At 39.7% G+C, this 17422-nt stretch overlaps 1 protein-coding gene across 2 annotated transcripts in view; it reads left to right on the top strand.

Annotated features, from left to right (window-relative positions):
* Positions 1 to 17422, top strand: part of gcn1 (GCN1 activator of EIF2AK4) — a 278383-nt gene that overhangs the window by 204771 nt on the left and 56190 nt on the right. For both annotated transcript variants that reach the window (XM_059983222.1, XM_059983223.1), the window contains exons 34-41: positions 260 to 506; positions 1595 to 1716; positions 1944 to 2058; positions 5371 to 5550; positions 6691 to 6911; positions 9746 to 9814; positions 11403 to 11541; positions 15000 to 15196. In XM_059983222.1, coding sequence (XP_059839205.1) covers positions 260 to 506; positions 1595 to 1716; positions 1944 to 2058; positions 5371 to 5550; positions 6691 to 6911; positions 9746 to 9814; positions 11403 to 11541; positions 15000 to 15196 — 1290 coding nt within the window. The remainder of the gene's footprint in view (positions 1 to 259; positions 507 to 1594; positions 1717 to 1943; positions 2059 to 5370; positions 5551 to 6690; positions 6912 to 9745; positions 9815 to 11402; positions 11542 to 14999; positions 15197 to 17422) is intronic.

Here is a 17422-nt window from a genome sequence, read left to right as displayed (position 1 = left end):
TTTTCAAGTTTTTAATTGTAAAGCTCTTTGTAATGTCCTAAGCTCAGTAAATAAATTCACATTCTTTCTTAACTTCAAAGATTTACAATTGGAAATTGATTTATAGATTTCAATATAATCTGTAATATTTCTGATTTGGATCCAGCTATTTTATATTATTGTAAACTTACTCACAAGGCTAGAAATTGTCTTTGACTGCGAGCTTCCATGATTCACTGTAAGCTTATCACTGCTGAAGTGAGCGTGTTTGGTTTTGTAGGTTCAGGAGTCAGTTGCCAGCTGCCTACCACCACTGGTCCCTGCCATCAGAGATGATGCTGCTGGCATGGTTCAGAAACTACTGCAGCTATTACTGGAGTCAGATAAATATGCTGAGCGGAAAGGGGCAGCGTATGGACTGGCTGGGCTGGTAAAGGGATTAGGGATACTTGCCCTGAAGCAGCAAGAAATAATGGTGACATTGACAGATGCCATTCAGGACAAGAAGAACTTCCGGAGGAGGGAAGGTGAGATGTGCATTTGCTTATTTCTAAGTTTAAACCTCTGAAATCCACACTGAATGACAGTAGTTGATGTGCTGGTTGAGACACCGCCCTCAATATCAAAGACCTTTTGCAAGTGGGACATCTCCAAATGCTTTTTAAGCTGACTTATTTTCTGTGCGCAGATGATCATTTAAATGCCATCACAAACAATTGTGACAACACACTGTAAAGTGAGCATTGGCTTTCCTCTGGAGTTGTTTTGAAATGTTAGTACCATTCAACAGCTGTTCCACTCTTAGCGGACCAGAGGTTTTTTTCAGTTGGGTCTGCTTTCAAAGTAATCAGACAGATTTTAAAATGTCTTCTGCCTAACTACCTGAAGGGCAAATACACTTTTGCTTTTTGTCTTTTTAATCTTTTGATGTAATCCACCAGTTTTAAAGCATATGACTCTTTTTCACATTGCGTTTGTTGATTAAAGGCCTACATTGATAGAATAGCGAAGGTTAAGCAAAAATTAGTTTAAGATGTTTGGAATTATGAAGGTAGTGCAGAAAAGTAATGAAAGATTACTTGCAGGTATTGGTAATTCTGTTTCAAAGTATTTAGGGTCAACCCAAAGGGACAAGTAGAACCCTTTGTACAAAGATTGTAAGAATTGGGAATTCCCGGAGAAACTGATCTAATTGAAGTTGAAGCAATAAACAGAGAATGACTGAGAGAATGTTGGAAAAGTGCTGGCACAGAGCTAATGGTGATGCAAACACAATGGGATACAGAGACTGCTTCGATGCTTACATTTCAACGTCTGCACCAAGTCTCTGCATTCATTACTTTTACACTGTTTTTTCATGAATACTGATCAGTACCACAGAAAACATTTTTGAAGTGATGATGTAACCCTAAATAAATATAATTCTGAATTAATACTGACTCCAAAACCTGATTTTTGAATAACTAACTGACAAACAAGTGCAACTCATTTGGCCTTGCAGTATCTGGCCAATAAAGTGCCTAGTAATGTCCCCATTTTCCTCGTAAAGTGTTTAGCACTGGTATCCTATTAGTTTCGGCGGAACCATTTATTTCCATTTCTCCTTTCTTTGTAGGTGCTTTGTTTGCTTTTGAGATGTTGTGCAATATGCTGGGAAAACTCTTTGAGCCATATGTGGTGCACGTGCTCCCTCACTTGCTGTTATGTTTTGGTGATGGCAACCAGTATGTCCGAGAGGTGAGTGAATCTAGTATTTGTATATAACTTTTTTCTGTATCGTTTTGTATAGATGGCCTGATCATTTGGTGGTCAAAATGAAACATGAGTAACAACACTCTTGTCAGCTACCTAAAAGGTTACAGATAAACAGTACGAGTGCTTTTTTGGGAGAAGGTCGATGGTGTAACCTCTGCTTAGTTCTCAAATTGGAGTAACACTGTACCTGCACCTTGTTTTACCCGCAGGCATCGGATGATACTGCAAAGGCCGTGATGCGTAATCTGAGTGCACATGGAGTAAAGCTTGTGCTGCCATCATTACTTGTTGCTCTGGAGGAGGAATCCTGGAGAACTAAAGCAGGTATCATTGAATAAATGAGGTGATTTTAACTCCACCCACCTAACAGGAACTGAGCAGATGAAAACGTGTCCACTTTCTTTATAAACACAAGAGATTCTGAAGATGCTGGATATCCAACGTAACATATGCAAAATGCTGAAGGAACTCAGCAGGTCAGGCAGCATCCATGGAGGGGAACAAACAGTTGAGTTTCAGTCGAGATCCTTCATCAGTGTCCATTTTATATATCCACCCTGAATCTAGTAACGTTACCCTCCTCAGCTGAGCAGGCTTCTTTTACACACAAAGCCCAGAAGATTTTCTCTTCCCACCCACCTCCCACTGCATCCCTTCCTCAAGGTAAAGCAAGTTTGGACTTGGTGACATCAGTGGGAAATGACTGCAGTTTTAACCTTAGTGTGCTAAGCTGCAGAGAGTGGTGTTGTTTTCTAACTCCAGAAACTAATCAAAAGAAAAACACAGGAGCCTGGATACTTAGTTTTTTTTTTCTTTTTTAGTGAGATGCTAGCATGATGTGGTGGCATAATTCATGTGCTTCTTACAGATAACCCATAATGAATTACGAAAGCAAAGTATGAACGCTTAATCAAATAATGTATTCCTTGTTGTCCTCACCGGTAACAATGATGTCATGTAGGTAACACAGCAGCACCTAGTCCATAGCTTTCTGCCAGAGTTCAGCTGCAGATGTTACTCCAAAATTAAACCTGTTATAGCAATAAAGCCTTTTGTGACTGTTAATGGTGAAAAACACTTTGGACTCTTCTTCCATCTCCATTGGTAGGTAAACCTCACCTTAGTCCACTTTGCTAAAGAGTTTCCTTCCTGAAAGGTTTGCAAAGCTATCCTCTATCCTGGCAGGGGGTATTTCAGTACAGGGTTGATGGTGACCTTAACATCACCAGAGAACACAACAGACCCATCCTTCTTGGCTCAACCTCAGTTGAAAAGGCCAGCTTGCCCTCACTTTGTATACCTCCTGTTCTCCAGGGAATAGCATCCTAACCTATCCAGTCTTACTCTATAACTCAGGTCCTCAAGACCAGCAATACCTTTGTAAATTTTCTCTATACCTTTCAATTATATTGATATCTTTCCTGTAGGTAGGTGCTCCAGATTAGGCTTCACTAACGTTTTCAACAATTTCAATAAAACATCCCAAGTCCTGTACTCAATACATTGACTTATGAAGACCAATGTGCCAAAGTACTGTTGGGTACTGTGCAGTTCTGGTTATTCAACATCAACAAAAAGCTGATGTGCTATGGTAGTAAAATTCCCCAAGAGAGAAACAATTAAGACAGATATTAATGCCGAGAGAGTTAGGAGGAAATTAAAAGCCATTTTTAAAAAAAAGGATCTGCAAGCTAATTCTAATTTGAGCTTAAGAACTATAATGTTCTACAATGATTAATGAAATGATATTTAGATTTAGATATGGAAGACTTGAATTTAAGCCACTGCAGAAATTGAACCACAGTGTTGCCAGGAAAAGTAACCACACAAAGGGAAGGAAATTAAATCAGCATAGCCAACAAATACAACTCTGGATATTAAATTTGCCACAATCAATATTTACTAACTGTCCTGAGATCCTGAGTCAAGTGGCTTTGTGTCCATGCTTTCTTTCATTCATCGCCCAGTCCTGTCCTGAAGCTGCATGAAGGCTGCAGGTTGTGGGCACCATTAACCAAATCCAAAAGTCAGCTTCATCACTATTATAGTTACATTTTTACCCATCAAAGAAACTGACCTGTCCACCCAAAGCAGTGTCTGCATTTCCCACGTTGGCTTCATAAGCTAATTCAGAACCCATAAGATCAGAGTGAAACCAAGTAATTCTCAATTGCCTATTCCCATTGACCCACACCTGGATCATAGCCCTCAGTACCCCTGACATCCATGTAAATATCCAGCTTCTCTTAAACGGTGCAACAGAACTTGCATCCACCACTTCCACTGGCAGCTCGTTCCACACTCACTCCACCCTCTGACTGAGGAAGATCCCCCTCAGGATCTCCTTAAGTATTGCACCTTTCTCCCTTAACCCATGACTTCTAGTTGTAGTCTCACTCAAACTTAGTGGAGAAAGCCTGCTTGTATTTATCCTGTTATTTTGTATCTTCATAATTTTGTATACTTCTGTCAAATCTCCTTCATTCTTCTAAGCTCTAGAAAATAAAGTCCTAACCTATTCAAACTTTCCCTTTCACTCAGATCCTCAATTTCCAGCACCATCCTTGTAAATTTTCTCTGCAGTCTTTCAATTTTCTTGACATCTTGCCTGTAGCTTGGTAAAAGTACTGGACACAATGCTCCAAATTGGGCCTCACCAATTTCAATATAACATTTCAACTCCTGTACTCAGTACATTGATTTATGAAAGCAAATGTGCAAAAAACTTTAGTGGCCCTATCTACCTGTGAGACCACTTTTCAAGGAATAATGGATCTGTATTCCCAGATTCCTCTGCTCTCTTGCACTCTTCACTGCCCTACCACTCACTGTGTAAGACCTACCCTGGTTGGTCCTCCCAAAGTGCAGCACGTCACACGTGTCTGCATTAAATTCCATCTGCCCATTTACACAACTGGTCCAGGTCGTTGACATAGATAACAAACAACTGACTCAGCACCAGTTCCTGCGGCTGGTGCTCTTACCTAAGGCAGGATGTGTTGGAATTGGAGAGGCTGAAACAGTTAATACATTAAAAGTGTTTGATGGCTCTGGGCCTGTACTCACTTGCATTTACAAGAATGGGGGTGGGGTGGTAGATCTCATTGAAACCTATTTGTGTACGTTGCTCAGCAATTGCTGAAGAACTCAGCCAGTCAGGCAGAATCATTGGAAAGAGAAGCCACTTAAATGAAGTTGAGAACCCTTCCTCAGTTACATTTCATAGAGCGACAAGGGAAAGGACTGTCACAAGGCCCAGCCCTCTGCCAGGCCCACATCAAATCTTTCTCTCATCTTAGATGGCACCAGAAAGATGCATTCAACTGTTGCACAGCTTTAATACATTAAGTGCTGCTGCTGCTTACTGTTATGCCAGGAAGAAGTGGAAAGTCAAACAACGTTTAAAACTCTGCTCATTCTGAAGCAGTGACTGCATTCCTACTTCCCCCCCCCCCCCGCCTCAAAATGTGCCCTAACACATATTAGTGTTTGCAATGTAATTTTTTGATTTCTTAATTAATTTTCAATTAAATGAAATTATGCATAGAATTTGCTTGTGGCTGGGTCTTTGTTTTTGTGAAGATCAGTCTGTACTGGGTGCATTCTTGAACTTGGTGTTCATTCTGTAACGTTTAGGATCTGTTGAACTGCTGGGTGCCATGGCTTACTGTGCCCCCAAGCAGCTGTCATCATGTCTGCCAAGCATTGTACCCAAGCTGACTGAGGTCCTGACTGATTCCCACGTGAAGGTGCAGAAAGCAGGGCAGCAAGCTTTACGACAGATTGGCTCTGTTATCAGGAACCCTGAGATATTGGGTGAGTTTATTGCACATGAAGTAAATGAACAACTTGTGCTTTTCATCCTTAACAAGCGATTATATTCTGTCAAATTAAACCAGTTCTTTACTGTGTGGAGCTCCCTGATGTATAGTACTATGCAAAAGTCTTAGGCACATATAAAAAATCTGTAAAGTGAAGATGCTGGCAAAAATAATGAAATGAAAAGTTTCTAAATAAAGCAAAAAGATTATAAAGTGAGTAAACAATTTAAAAAAATTAAATCAAATCAATATTTGGTGTGACCACCTTTAAAACTGCATCAATTCTCTTAGGTACACTGTCAAGCAGTTTTATAAGATCAGCTGATAGGTTGTTCCAGGCATCTTGGAGAACTTGTCACAGTTCTTCTGCAGACTGGCTATCTCACTTGCTTCTGTCTCTCCAGGTAATCCCTCTGGAAAAGGGTTCAATGGGGGCACTACCATCTGAAACTATAAAAAATCTAGGGTGCAACACTGTTGCACGGTACTGTACCATGAAGGAAGCACATCTGGTTAATTGTCAAGATGTCATCTTGGGGTGGTTGGATTTTGTGGGCTATTGGGCTTGTTGAGATAGATCCCAAAATTATACACCTGGCACAAGATGAGCACTGAAATAATAAATCCTGCTTGGGAATGCAGTTAATCAAATACGTGAACTGGATGTTTCACATTTTGCAAATAATTGACCTGTTACTATGGCTTACTCATCAAACCTATGAGTAAAACCTAGGTTATTGTAGAACAATCAGGCTATAACCCCATCGAGTACCTAACTTGTCAAGTAATGGGAGCAGCTTTGATAAGCTCACTATTTGATTACACTCCAGCAGGGTTCAGCACTATATCCTGGTGTAATTTTCTAGCGCTTGTCTGTCATAGTTGAATTGAACAATTTGGTCCTGTGCTTTGAGTCTACTCCAAAGCACATGGTTAATTCTAAGCGTCCTCATGGGGACTATCAAAAATAGTGATGAGTTTCTGTTTGTAACCAATACCCAAATGACCAAAAGTAGGCTTTAGCATCTCATATTAAATGCACTGTGGTAGGCTTTGGGCTTTGGTTAGCTATTTTATTCTGATGAATGTGCATGGAAATAATTAAAGTAATGCATTGTGTGTTTTTATTAAATAGCAATCACACCAGTTCTACTAGATGCCCTGACAGATCCATCCAGGAGGACACAGTTGTGTCTTCAGACTCTGCTGGATACCAAGTTTGTCCACTTTATTGATGCACCATCTCTGGCCCTGATCATGCCAATTGTGCAGAGAGCATTCCAGGATCGATCCACAGACACCCGTAAGATGGCAGCCCAGATCATTGGGAACATGTATTCACTTACAGACCAGAAGGTAATGCTTGCAATGTTACAAGTGACAAGACTTTCATGCTTTCCTGTGTGGTGAAAAGAATTGAAGTACATTTAATTACTGTGATGTTAAGAATGTTGTCCAGAGACAACATAGCTATTTTAGCATTACACATGGAGGTGCATGCAACCATAAGAAATAGGAGCAGAAGTAAGGCACTTGGTTCTTCATTTACATCTGATCTGGTTGTAAACTTGATTTTATGATCTTGAAATACCATTTCATCCCCCTTATTGATCTACCTGCGCTTTAAAATTATTCTAAAATTATTCACCGCCTTAAGGAAAAAAATTCCAAAGACTTGTTATCCTAAGAAAGAAAACATTTCGCCTTGTATCTAATATAGACAATCCCTTTAAAACAGACAACTCTACTTCTAGGCTTTTCCACAAGAGAAAACCTTCTCTTCACATCCAGCCAGTCAAGATGCTCAAAGCTTATCTGTTCAAAGAAAATTTATTACCAAAGTACATATGTCTCCATATACTACTCTGAAATTCATTTTCTGGCTGGCATTCACAGTAAATACAAAATACACAATGGAACTAATGAAAAACTGCAGACAACAGACAGATAACCAGTATGCAAAAGGCAACAAGCTGTGCTAATGCAAAAGAAAAAACAAGCAAAATAATAATAATGAATAAGAAATAAACACTGAGAAAATAAAATGAGTCCTTGAAAGTGAATTCTAGGGTTGTAAGAACAGTTCAGTGCTGGGGTGAGTGAAGTTGTGTAAAGTTATCAACTCTGGTTCAAGAGTTCTGGTTGAGGGATAATAACTTCCTGAACCTGGTGGCATGCATCCTGAGGTTTCTGTACCACCTCCCTATTGGCAGCAGTGAGAAGAAAGCATGGTCTGGATGGTAGGGGTCAATTAATTCCCAGTGACACTGAAGGAGCAGTGAAATATTTCCAAGTCAGGGGGGTCAACTTCCAAGTGATGGTCTTCCCATGCCTATGGTCCCTTGTCTTTTTGTGTGGTAGACATCATGGATTTGGAAAGTACATCTGGGCTAATTAACTTTTGCTTATAAGACATCCTATTTGTTTAGGATATCAGTCCAATTAACCTCCTGAACTGCTTCCAATATGTTTACATTTTTCCTTTTTTTAAAAAAAGACCTGTTCTTTGTACCATGCTCCAGATGGTCTTGCCAATGCCTATTAACTAAAACATAACCTCTTGCCATGCCATTCTATTCACCAGGCAATAAACAATATCTGATTACCAACCTTTTGTGAATCGTGCACCATGACATTTGATTTTCCTTGACCTCACAGAGCTCTCCAATCACTCATTTTCAGAAAAGGGCTTTTTTAATTATTTTTTTCTGCAAAAACAATTTTAATTTCTGACCATTCACTTAAACCTATTTGCATACACTCTGTGGCCACTTTATTTGGAGCTTCTTGATCCTAATAAGTGACCACTAAGTGTATGTGCTCTTCTGCACACCACTGTTGTAACACACGGTTATTTGAGTTGCTGTTGCCTTCCTGTCAGCTTGAACCATTCCAATATTTCTCTGACTTCTCTCATTATCAGGGTAATTTCGTCCACAGAACTACTGGGTTTTTTTTTGTTTTTCACACCATTCTCTGTAAATTCTAGAGACTGTTGTATGTGAAAATCCCAGGAGATCAGCAGATTCTGAGATAGTCAAACCACCCTGTCTGCCACCAACAATCATTTCATGGTCAAAGTCAATTAGATAACATTTCTTATTGGTCTGAACAACAACTGAACCTCTTAACCGTATCTGTATGTTTTTGTGTATTGAGTTGTTGCCACATGACTGGCTGATCAGACATTTAGATATGTACAGATGTACCAAATAAAGTGGTCACTGAGTATGTGTCCTTTCGCAATTTCTAACCTGTCTTTGTGTCATCAGTAAGTTCAGCAACCAAGCCTTATGTGAGTTAATTAAAATAATTTATATACATTATTAAAGTTTAACCCCCACACACACACAGACCAATTCCTATGGCACAGTACGCACCACTCATTTTATCTTGCTAACCAGCTGGAGAACTATTTATGCTTCCTCTCTGCTTCCTATTAGCCATTCATTCTTCTGTCCATGCTAATGTGTTACTGAGCATTTTGGCTATTGTTACAAATGCAGCAGCAATGAATATGAAACAGACAGGGTATAAAACAAATCCTGAGATTTATTAACCTCTGCTCAAAACTTAGAAAAGTAAACAAACGACTAACTTAACCGGAAGTTAGCAGTTAGGTGGCAAGGCAATATGTAACAAACAGTCAAACGTAATGCCTTCCCTCTCCGATACTGGACTGTAAGGGAAAAATAAACGTGCAACAAACAAAAACTGGTGGAGCCTCCACGCCTCCTACCGGCAACCCACAACATTGCACAAAAATGAAAATGAGAACTGCGTCACAGATCATTTGGAATGTGCCATCACGTGACATAACATCACCCCACTCACAAGACTATTGCATCATCCCACTGTCCTGTGATCAGACTGTGCACTTGATCAAATAATTTCTGGATAGCTAGGTATCATTGGTTACCTTTTCATCCACAGTCAATGTCGAGGAGTAGCTTTTTAACCAGTGAGCTAGTGTAAAATTACCTCAAGGAAAAAATTGTGACATTGACATGAACTAAAACCCATTTCAGCCCTGGGAAAAAGCCTCTGACTGTCCACACGATCAATGCCTCTCATCATCTTATACACCTCTATCAGGTCACCTCATCCTCCATTGCTCCATTAATCAATAAGATTAATAAAGAGAAATGTTAATCAAATTTACTAATTAATTTCTGTTGGCATGATTCTAGGATCTTGCACCATACCTTCCCAGTGTGATGCCAGGATTGAAGCTGAGTCTGTTAGACCCTGTTCCAGAGGTAAGCACCTTTGTTGGAATGACTGTGATTATCTGGAGTCAAATTCTAATTTCTACTTAAATATTGTAATCACGGGGCTGCAACCACACATTTCCAATCACTCTAATGTGATCTCAATACTGAGCGATTTCTGTGTGGACTTTGCACCTTCTCCCTACAACCGTGTGGATTATCCCTGGGTTTCCTTCCATGACCCAGAGTAGGTGTAAGGGTAACCAGGAAAGGATGGCGTCTCTGGTGAAGGGCCCTGTTGTGTCTACCTGTTGTGCTCACTCACCTTTGGTCCCCATTGGATACTCCGCTCACACCTGTGGCTCCAAGTAGCTTTTTGCATGCAACTAGCTGCCACATCCAAGTGCACAGCTTCGACAGGCTGGCTAAACCTTGTGAAGGTAGACAATGGGCTTCATGCCCCAGTGAGACAGGAGTACCTGTCCTGGCACATATAGTCAGCTCCAGTGAGCTGGGTGGGTTAGATAAACAGTCTGATCCACCGGCCAGCAGGGAGGTTCTGCAGTGCTTCATGGGGAGCAAAGGACATGACCAGGCACAGAAGAAGTCATGGTCATCCACTGCAACCAAGGAAGACCCAATTTGTGACAACTACTGTACCTCTGAACCTGGACACAAGTTTGAAAGGGTGTAACTGGCTCAATGCAACAGCTTTTCCACTTTAAAAACTCTCCCACACAGGGTTCTCTGTCATTGTTAAATACAACAGACAACCAATTAATATTCCAAATATGATAAGATGGACTCTTGGCCTTAGAATATAACTGGTTGTGACATTGCTCCTTACTGCCTACCAGCACTATAGCATTTTATTCTCTGATCTTCTTGTTTTACCTTGTATACCTTTGGAATGAATTGATCTGTATGAATGGGATGCAAGACAAATTTCTGTGTACCTTGGTACATGTGACAACAATAAACCAATGTACCAATTACTATTCTATAACTTAGTTAGTATATCTCCTGAATGGAACCTCATCAAAGTCTTTTGGAAATCCAGACTTAGAACAGCTACTGCTCCTCCTTTATTCTTAGTTCATTTCTCTTTCTATCTGATGAGTTAAAAGTGTGGGTGATCGAGGAGTTAACCAAACTTTGTAAATGTATTGCAGTAAACTATATAGGAATCATCCATTTTCTGGTTTAGTTACTGAAGCAAGGCCCTTGGTCAGTGTTACATATGCATAGAGCAAGAATAACAATGTAGTAGGGTTAAGTGTTTTTACTGAATTGTGTTAGCCAAGGTAAATGCTTGTAGCTTAAAATATGGAGCGACAGGCCAAGCCCACAAAGACAAAACATATGCATTTGAAAGCCCTGCCAAAAAGGCCTTCCCTTTGTAGGAGGCCCAATCAATTCACTACGTGATTGTTTGGGCGCATACCCACTTGTCTCACTTGCAATCGATCCTGTGTGGTTCGGTCAGCCTGCTACTATTAAGCCAGAATCCTAACTTGTATATTCTCTTCTTCCTCACCACCGAATTTTGAGCTGTTGAGTAATACACAGTGTAAAAGATTTACTTTTCTATTTTTATCTTGTTAATTATATGACTTGTCCTTCTGTCATATGCCAGGTCCGCACAGTGTCAGCAAAGGCTCTGGGAGCTATGGTGAAGGGAATGGGCGAGTCATGCTTTGATGACCTGCTGCCTTGGCTGATGGAAATGCTGGCATCGGAGCAGAGTTCAGTTGATCGATCTGGTGCTGCACAAGGTGAGATCAGAACTTTGGTAAGAGGGAGAGTTCCATAACACTAGATAACAAATTTTTTTTAATAAATTTTGCTTCCTCAGAATTTGTTTTTGATTATAATAGACCACGTAAAGCTAAACACAGATATAATTTCAGGCTATGTAGGAATTTGGAGAAACAAGAAACTAACTTTTATTGAATAGTTTAATGAAGCTAAAAATGTTTTGATGATTTTCATTTGTACTCAGTGTCTGAGAATTCTCTCTTAAGTGTCCAACAATAATCAGCCAGCACTTACGGATACTAGTTGCCCTGATACCGTCCCTCCGTGACTGCAGTGTCCTCGTGAAATCTTTCACTATGCTCGTCACTGACAGTACCAAGGTTTGCAGGAAAAAAGTCTAAATAGGAATGCAGAAAATTAAAGTTCAGTGACATGTTGCACTTCATAGTTTTGTATGCTTGAAACATGTTGTCAACCAGCTGCAAGAAGTTTGGTACTCTGTAGTTGCTAAGAAAATTTTAAACATCATTGTTGAATGCCTTCCATGCGATTTTTCTCCCATCCCTCTTGGAAGTTCTTTGAATTGTCTGTCATTGATGACTTGTTTGTTTTGTGGGCCAAATATCTTCCTTAAACTTGGTATTAGTTATTCTGACTTGAATTATGAATTGAAATAACAAATATAGGCAATTTTACGTAAGTGACACATGATAGGGAAATTTCATGGTGAATTTCATAGTGATTTTCATGGTCAGCAGCCCACAAACCATAAGATACGCCTAAAAGTATTCCGGAAGCAAAATCTTTGTATTATAGAAACAGAAAGTGATGGTAGTACTTCACAGATGAGGCAGCATCTGTGCGGAGAGAAACAGTTTGTTTCAGGTCATTGAACTTCCAAGTTCTCTTCATGTCAATGTCTTCACTAACTTAGAATGGCTCCCAGCTGAGCAGCTTCCCATTTGTGTTTATGGTACAAGAATTGATTAAATAGGAAATGCATGCTAAAATTCTTCAGTGTTCATCCTACACGGGGTGTTAACAACAGTCTTTTGTCAGCAGACAATGTGTAATCACTTCCATTTTATTTTTCACTCAGATTCAGTGTGTTATGTAAGAACTTGGTCTCACATTGTGCTTTAATCAAATAAAGCATTCCAGCTCTTCATTAGATCATTGAGGTAAATTTGAACACCAAACCACCAATGATGTTAGTGTGTATGTCCAGTAGATTAAGCAAAGGAAATTCCTTGAGAGATGGGAGATGGAAAGGTTCTGGGTGAAAATTGAACATCTTGGGAGTTGTCTGGTGCAGTGACTGGTGGGAGTGACAAAAACTGGTGGTGTTCAATGGACCAAAATTAAGAATACACTTTTTGCACTTTGGGAGGACAAACCAGGGTAGAACTTACACAGTGAACAGTAGGACGCTGAGGAGTATGTTAGAACAAAGGGAATCTGGGAATACATCTCCATAATCCTTTGAAAACAGTGTCATAGGTAGACAGAGACATAAAGAGAGCTTTCGGCACATTGTTTTTCATAAATCAAGGAATTGAGTACAGCAGTTGGGTTGTTATTTTGAAGTTGTATAAAACTTGATGAGATCTAATGTGGAGTATTGTGTGCATTTCTGGTCTCCTACCTACAGGAAAGTTGTCAATAAGATTGAAAGGGTACAGAAAAAATATACAAGAATATTGCGAAAGGTTGAATAAGTTAGAACTTTATTCCCTGGAGCGTAGGAGAATGAGGGGAGATTTAAAAGAAGTATAGAGAAATATGATTGATATAGTTAAAGGAAATGCAAATAGCATTTTCCCCCTGAGGTTGAATGAGGCTACAATGAGACGTGATAGATTAAAGGTGAAATAGTTAAAGAGAACTTGAGGGGGAACTTCTTCACTCATGGTGGAGTGAGTGTGGAACGAGCTGCCAGTGGAAGTAGTGGATGCAGGTTCAGTTACAATATTGAAGAAAAGTTTGGATAAGTACATGGATCAGAGGGATGTGGAGGGCTATGATCCAGGTGTGGGGTCAATGGGAATAGGCAGAATAACAGTTTGGCATTGACTAGATGAGCCAAAGGGCCTGATTCTGTGTTGTAGTATTCTTTGACTCTGTCAGTGAGGAGAAAAGAACTTGATGGAAGTTAGTGTCATGGTCAGAGGTAATATGTCAGAAGTTTGGAAGTTTAAATGAACATTATTGGCCAGGAAAGCATTGAAATAATCAAGTCCAATGGTAACAGAGATAAAGTTGAGTTATTCCCTCTCCCAAATTCCCTACTGCTTCAGGTCTTGCACATTCAATCCGCTGCATGTTCAAATGGCATTGCCAAACAATTGTTGACTGAAAATTGCAAAATTTTCTGGGCCTTTCAGTTGACATTACATATCAATGAAGTTGTCTTTGACAAAGTCTTGAGATGATTATCTAATAGGTACTTCAATGAAATGGAGATGAGTATTGATTTACAACCTCATCCTATTACTGCAATTTTTGGTCTACCAATGATAGAGCCAATTCATTTAACTCCCTCAGCTCGTCAGATGATTGCATTTCTTACATTAATGGCTAAAAGATCTATATTGTTGAATTGGAAAGAGATTAATTCCCCTACCACATTTCATTGGTTCTCAAACTATGTTATGCTTAAACTTGGAAAAAATTAGAAGTGTTATATATGATCCTTCTATTAAATTTGAAAAGACTTGGAGGCCATTTATTCAATATTTTCATATGATGTAATTTGACCTTTTCCAAACCTTATTTTTTCTTCTGGTTCTGGTTTTTTTCCTCTCTTCATGTAGAGAGGATCAGAGTTGATGACACTTATGGTTCTTTTTATTTTTTAGATATTATAAACAGCCCATGTTTCTTTTTCTTTCCCTTTTTTAAGTTATTGGTTAGTTTTGGATAGATTAAGGTCTTTTTTGGGTATATATATTTTTTTCTGTTTTTTTTTCCTTTTTTTCTTATTGTTATTCCAATTTGCTTTGTGTATATCGTATTTGTATTTTGTACGATTTTGGGAGACTTAATTCCCTTGTACAAATTGAGTATATATTCATGTATGTTAACTATTAACAATGTAATCCCAATAATTGTGTATTAATATTTGTTATTTTCGATATGTTGAAATTAATAAAAAGATTGAAAAAGAAAGAAAGAAATGGAGATGTGATGTCAGAACTAAAAAATGTATGTATAATTATCTATGGCAAATGTTCTGACTATGTAATTAGCAAGAAACAGTCTATCAGTTTAATGTATAGGTTTATCTATGGTGTGATAAATGAAGAAAGGTGTTCTAAAAGTGAACTTAGACAGTAACATTCAGTTGATGAGTTTTCATGCACTCTTGGAAGGTTTTCCAACTGTCCTTGTGACAATTGATTAAAAATTTCCATCTCATACAATTCTTTTTCAATATCAGAGAAAAAGATTTTATTTCCTCTTTCCTGTTTTTCAGGCTTGGCTGAGGTAATGGCTGGGCTTGGAGTTGAAAAGCTGGAAAAGCTCATGCCAGACATTGTGGCCACTGCCAGCAAAGTGGAGATTGCCCCACATGTCCGTGATGGTTACATGATGATGTTCATCTATCTGCCTGTCACCTTTGGTGACAAATTTACTGCATATGTAGGAGCCATCATACCTTGCATTCTAAAGGTAAAAGACCAGTAGTGGGTTGATAAATTTCCTTCCGCTTATGCATTCTGAATTTTTAACCTCGCACTGTCAGAAGATTTTGACGTTCAGCAAGAAATGATCATATTCAAGCATGGAACATACCTGTTAAAATTTAGAAACATATCCATTAGCCACTTTAAGATGCTGAGAAGAATGGATCAAAGGGGCAATAATTCTTCCCAACATATCCTTGAACAGTAACATGAGCATTAATATATGCCTAAAAATCACAAGGAACAAACCCTTTAAGCATCAACAAACACAAAATGCTGGTGGAACACAGCAGGCCAGGCAGCATCTATAGGGAGAAGTGCTGTCGACGTTTCGGGCCGAGACAGTCTCTGAGAAGGGTCTCGGCCCGAAACGTCGACAGCACTTCTCCCTATAGATGCTGCCCAGCCTGCTGTGTTCCACCAGCATTTTGTGTGTGTTGTTGTTTGAATTTCCAGCATCTGCAGATTTCCTCGTGTTTGCCCTTAAGCATCAGCTCATTTGTCTTCCACCTCATACAGATCAATACAAACCCAACTAAATTGCTGTCTGATCTTGTACCACTGCAGTTGATCTGCCATGTGCAATCATCAGAGAAGCTACGCACAAGTGTCAGTTTGTAAATACCATCCCTGCTGTTACTATGGAGCTAGTTTAACAATTTGACAGCCTGCATATCTGGGAGATAGTGATGTGTTCCTTTATTAATATGCTGAGATTCAGGTCGATCTTTACTGAGATAGATTTTCTTCAGTTAGAATTTTTAATGGAGTTGGCAGCTGAGAGCTTATATTTTTCTGTGTCTTGCAAATGCAACTTAAATTTATCTGATTTCCACAGATTTCCACAGTTTTGAAGGTACATTTAATGTCAGAGAAATGTATACAATATACATCCTGAAATGCTTTTTCTTCACGACTATCCATGAAAACAGAGGAGTGCCCAAAAGAGTGAATGACAGTTAAATGTTAGAACCTCAAAGTCCCACTCCAGTTCCCCTCCCTCCTGCACAAAAGTGGCAGCAAGCAACAATCCCCCCCACCACCAGCAAAAAAAAAAGCATCGGCACCCACCACCGAGCACTCAAGCGTGCAGCATAGCAACAGCAAAAGACACAGATTTGCAGTACCACATATTTAACATACCACAGGCTCTCTCTCTGCCTAATAAGGGAGAAAGGTGTCTCCGCTTCACAGCAAGAGGGGAGACATAACAAAAAACTTGCTGGTTTATGATGTTAGAAGTCCGTTGCAACGCTTTTTCCGAGCTCTGCACCCAAAGATCTCAGGTCTCTGGGCACACAACCAAAGATATTCCGACTCCCACAACACACTGATCTCCTGTCTGGACACCGACCTTCGATCCGCCCACCTCCAGAGTCACGAGATCCCAGGCCTTCAAAGGTGAGGTCAGCTCTTAGGCTGCATCCTTAGCAAGTGGGATAACAGCCAGTCGTGAAACCCTCTGAGCAAGTCCCATCCCCACAAAGAGCCAAAGTCAGCGTGTAAAAGAACCCTGAAAGGGGAAAATAGAGATATTAAAGATGGAAATCGAGCTGTTTCCGAAGATGCAAGCAAAGGAGTCGCCATTTAGCACCATCATGGATAAGCTGCTGATATAATTTTACACATAAATGACAGGCCAAATAAATGCTACAATTGCATAAAAGATACAACTACTGAGAACAGTACAGCGTAGGAACAGGCCATTCAGCCCAACGTGTATAGGCTGACCATGGTTCCCATCTAATTCCATTTCCTGCATGTGGACTGTATCCCTCTCTTCCTTGGTGTATCTAAATGCCTCCTAAACTGCTTATAACAATGCACTCCAAGTCAGCCAGCATCCCAGTAAATCTCTTTGCACCCCCGCATCTTTTATATAGTGTGTATCTAACCTAATCTCAACATATCGATGCAGCTACAAAAGAAAGCAAGGCAGTGTCTGTATTTCATTAGGAATTTCAGGAGATTTGGTTTGTTACCTAAAACACTCAAACTTCTACAGAGGTACAGTGGAGTGCATCCTGACTGGCTGCGTCACTGGTATGGGAGGGCAACTGTACAGGTTCGAAAGAAGTTATAGAAGTTTGTAAAATCCATGGGTATGAACCCCTATAGAATCCAAGACATCTTCAATGAACGTTGCCTCAGAAAGGCAGCGTCCATTATAAGGACCCCCATCACCAATGACATGTCCTCTTCTCATTGTTAC

The sequence above is a fragment of the Hypanus sabinus genome, chromosome 10 (genome assembly GCF_030144855.1).
Source record: "Hypanus sabinus isolate sHypSab1 chromosome 10, sHypSab1.hap1, whole genome shotgun sequence".
NCBI classification, from domain to species: Eukaryota; Metazoa; Chordata; class Chondrichthyes; order Myliobatiformes; family Dasyatidae; genus Hypanus; species Hypanus sabinus.
The sequence above is the reverse complement of the archived record's forward strand: the minus strand, read 5'-3'. Positions and strand labels throughout refer to the sequence as shown.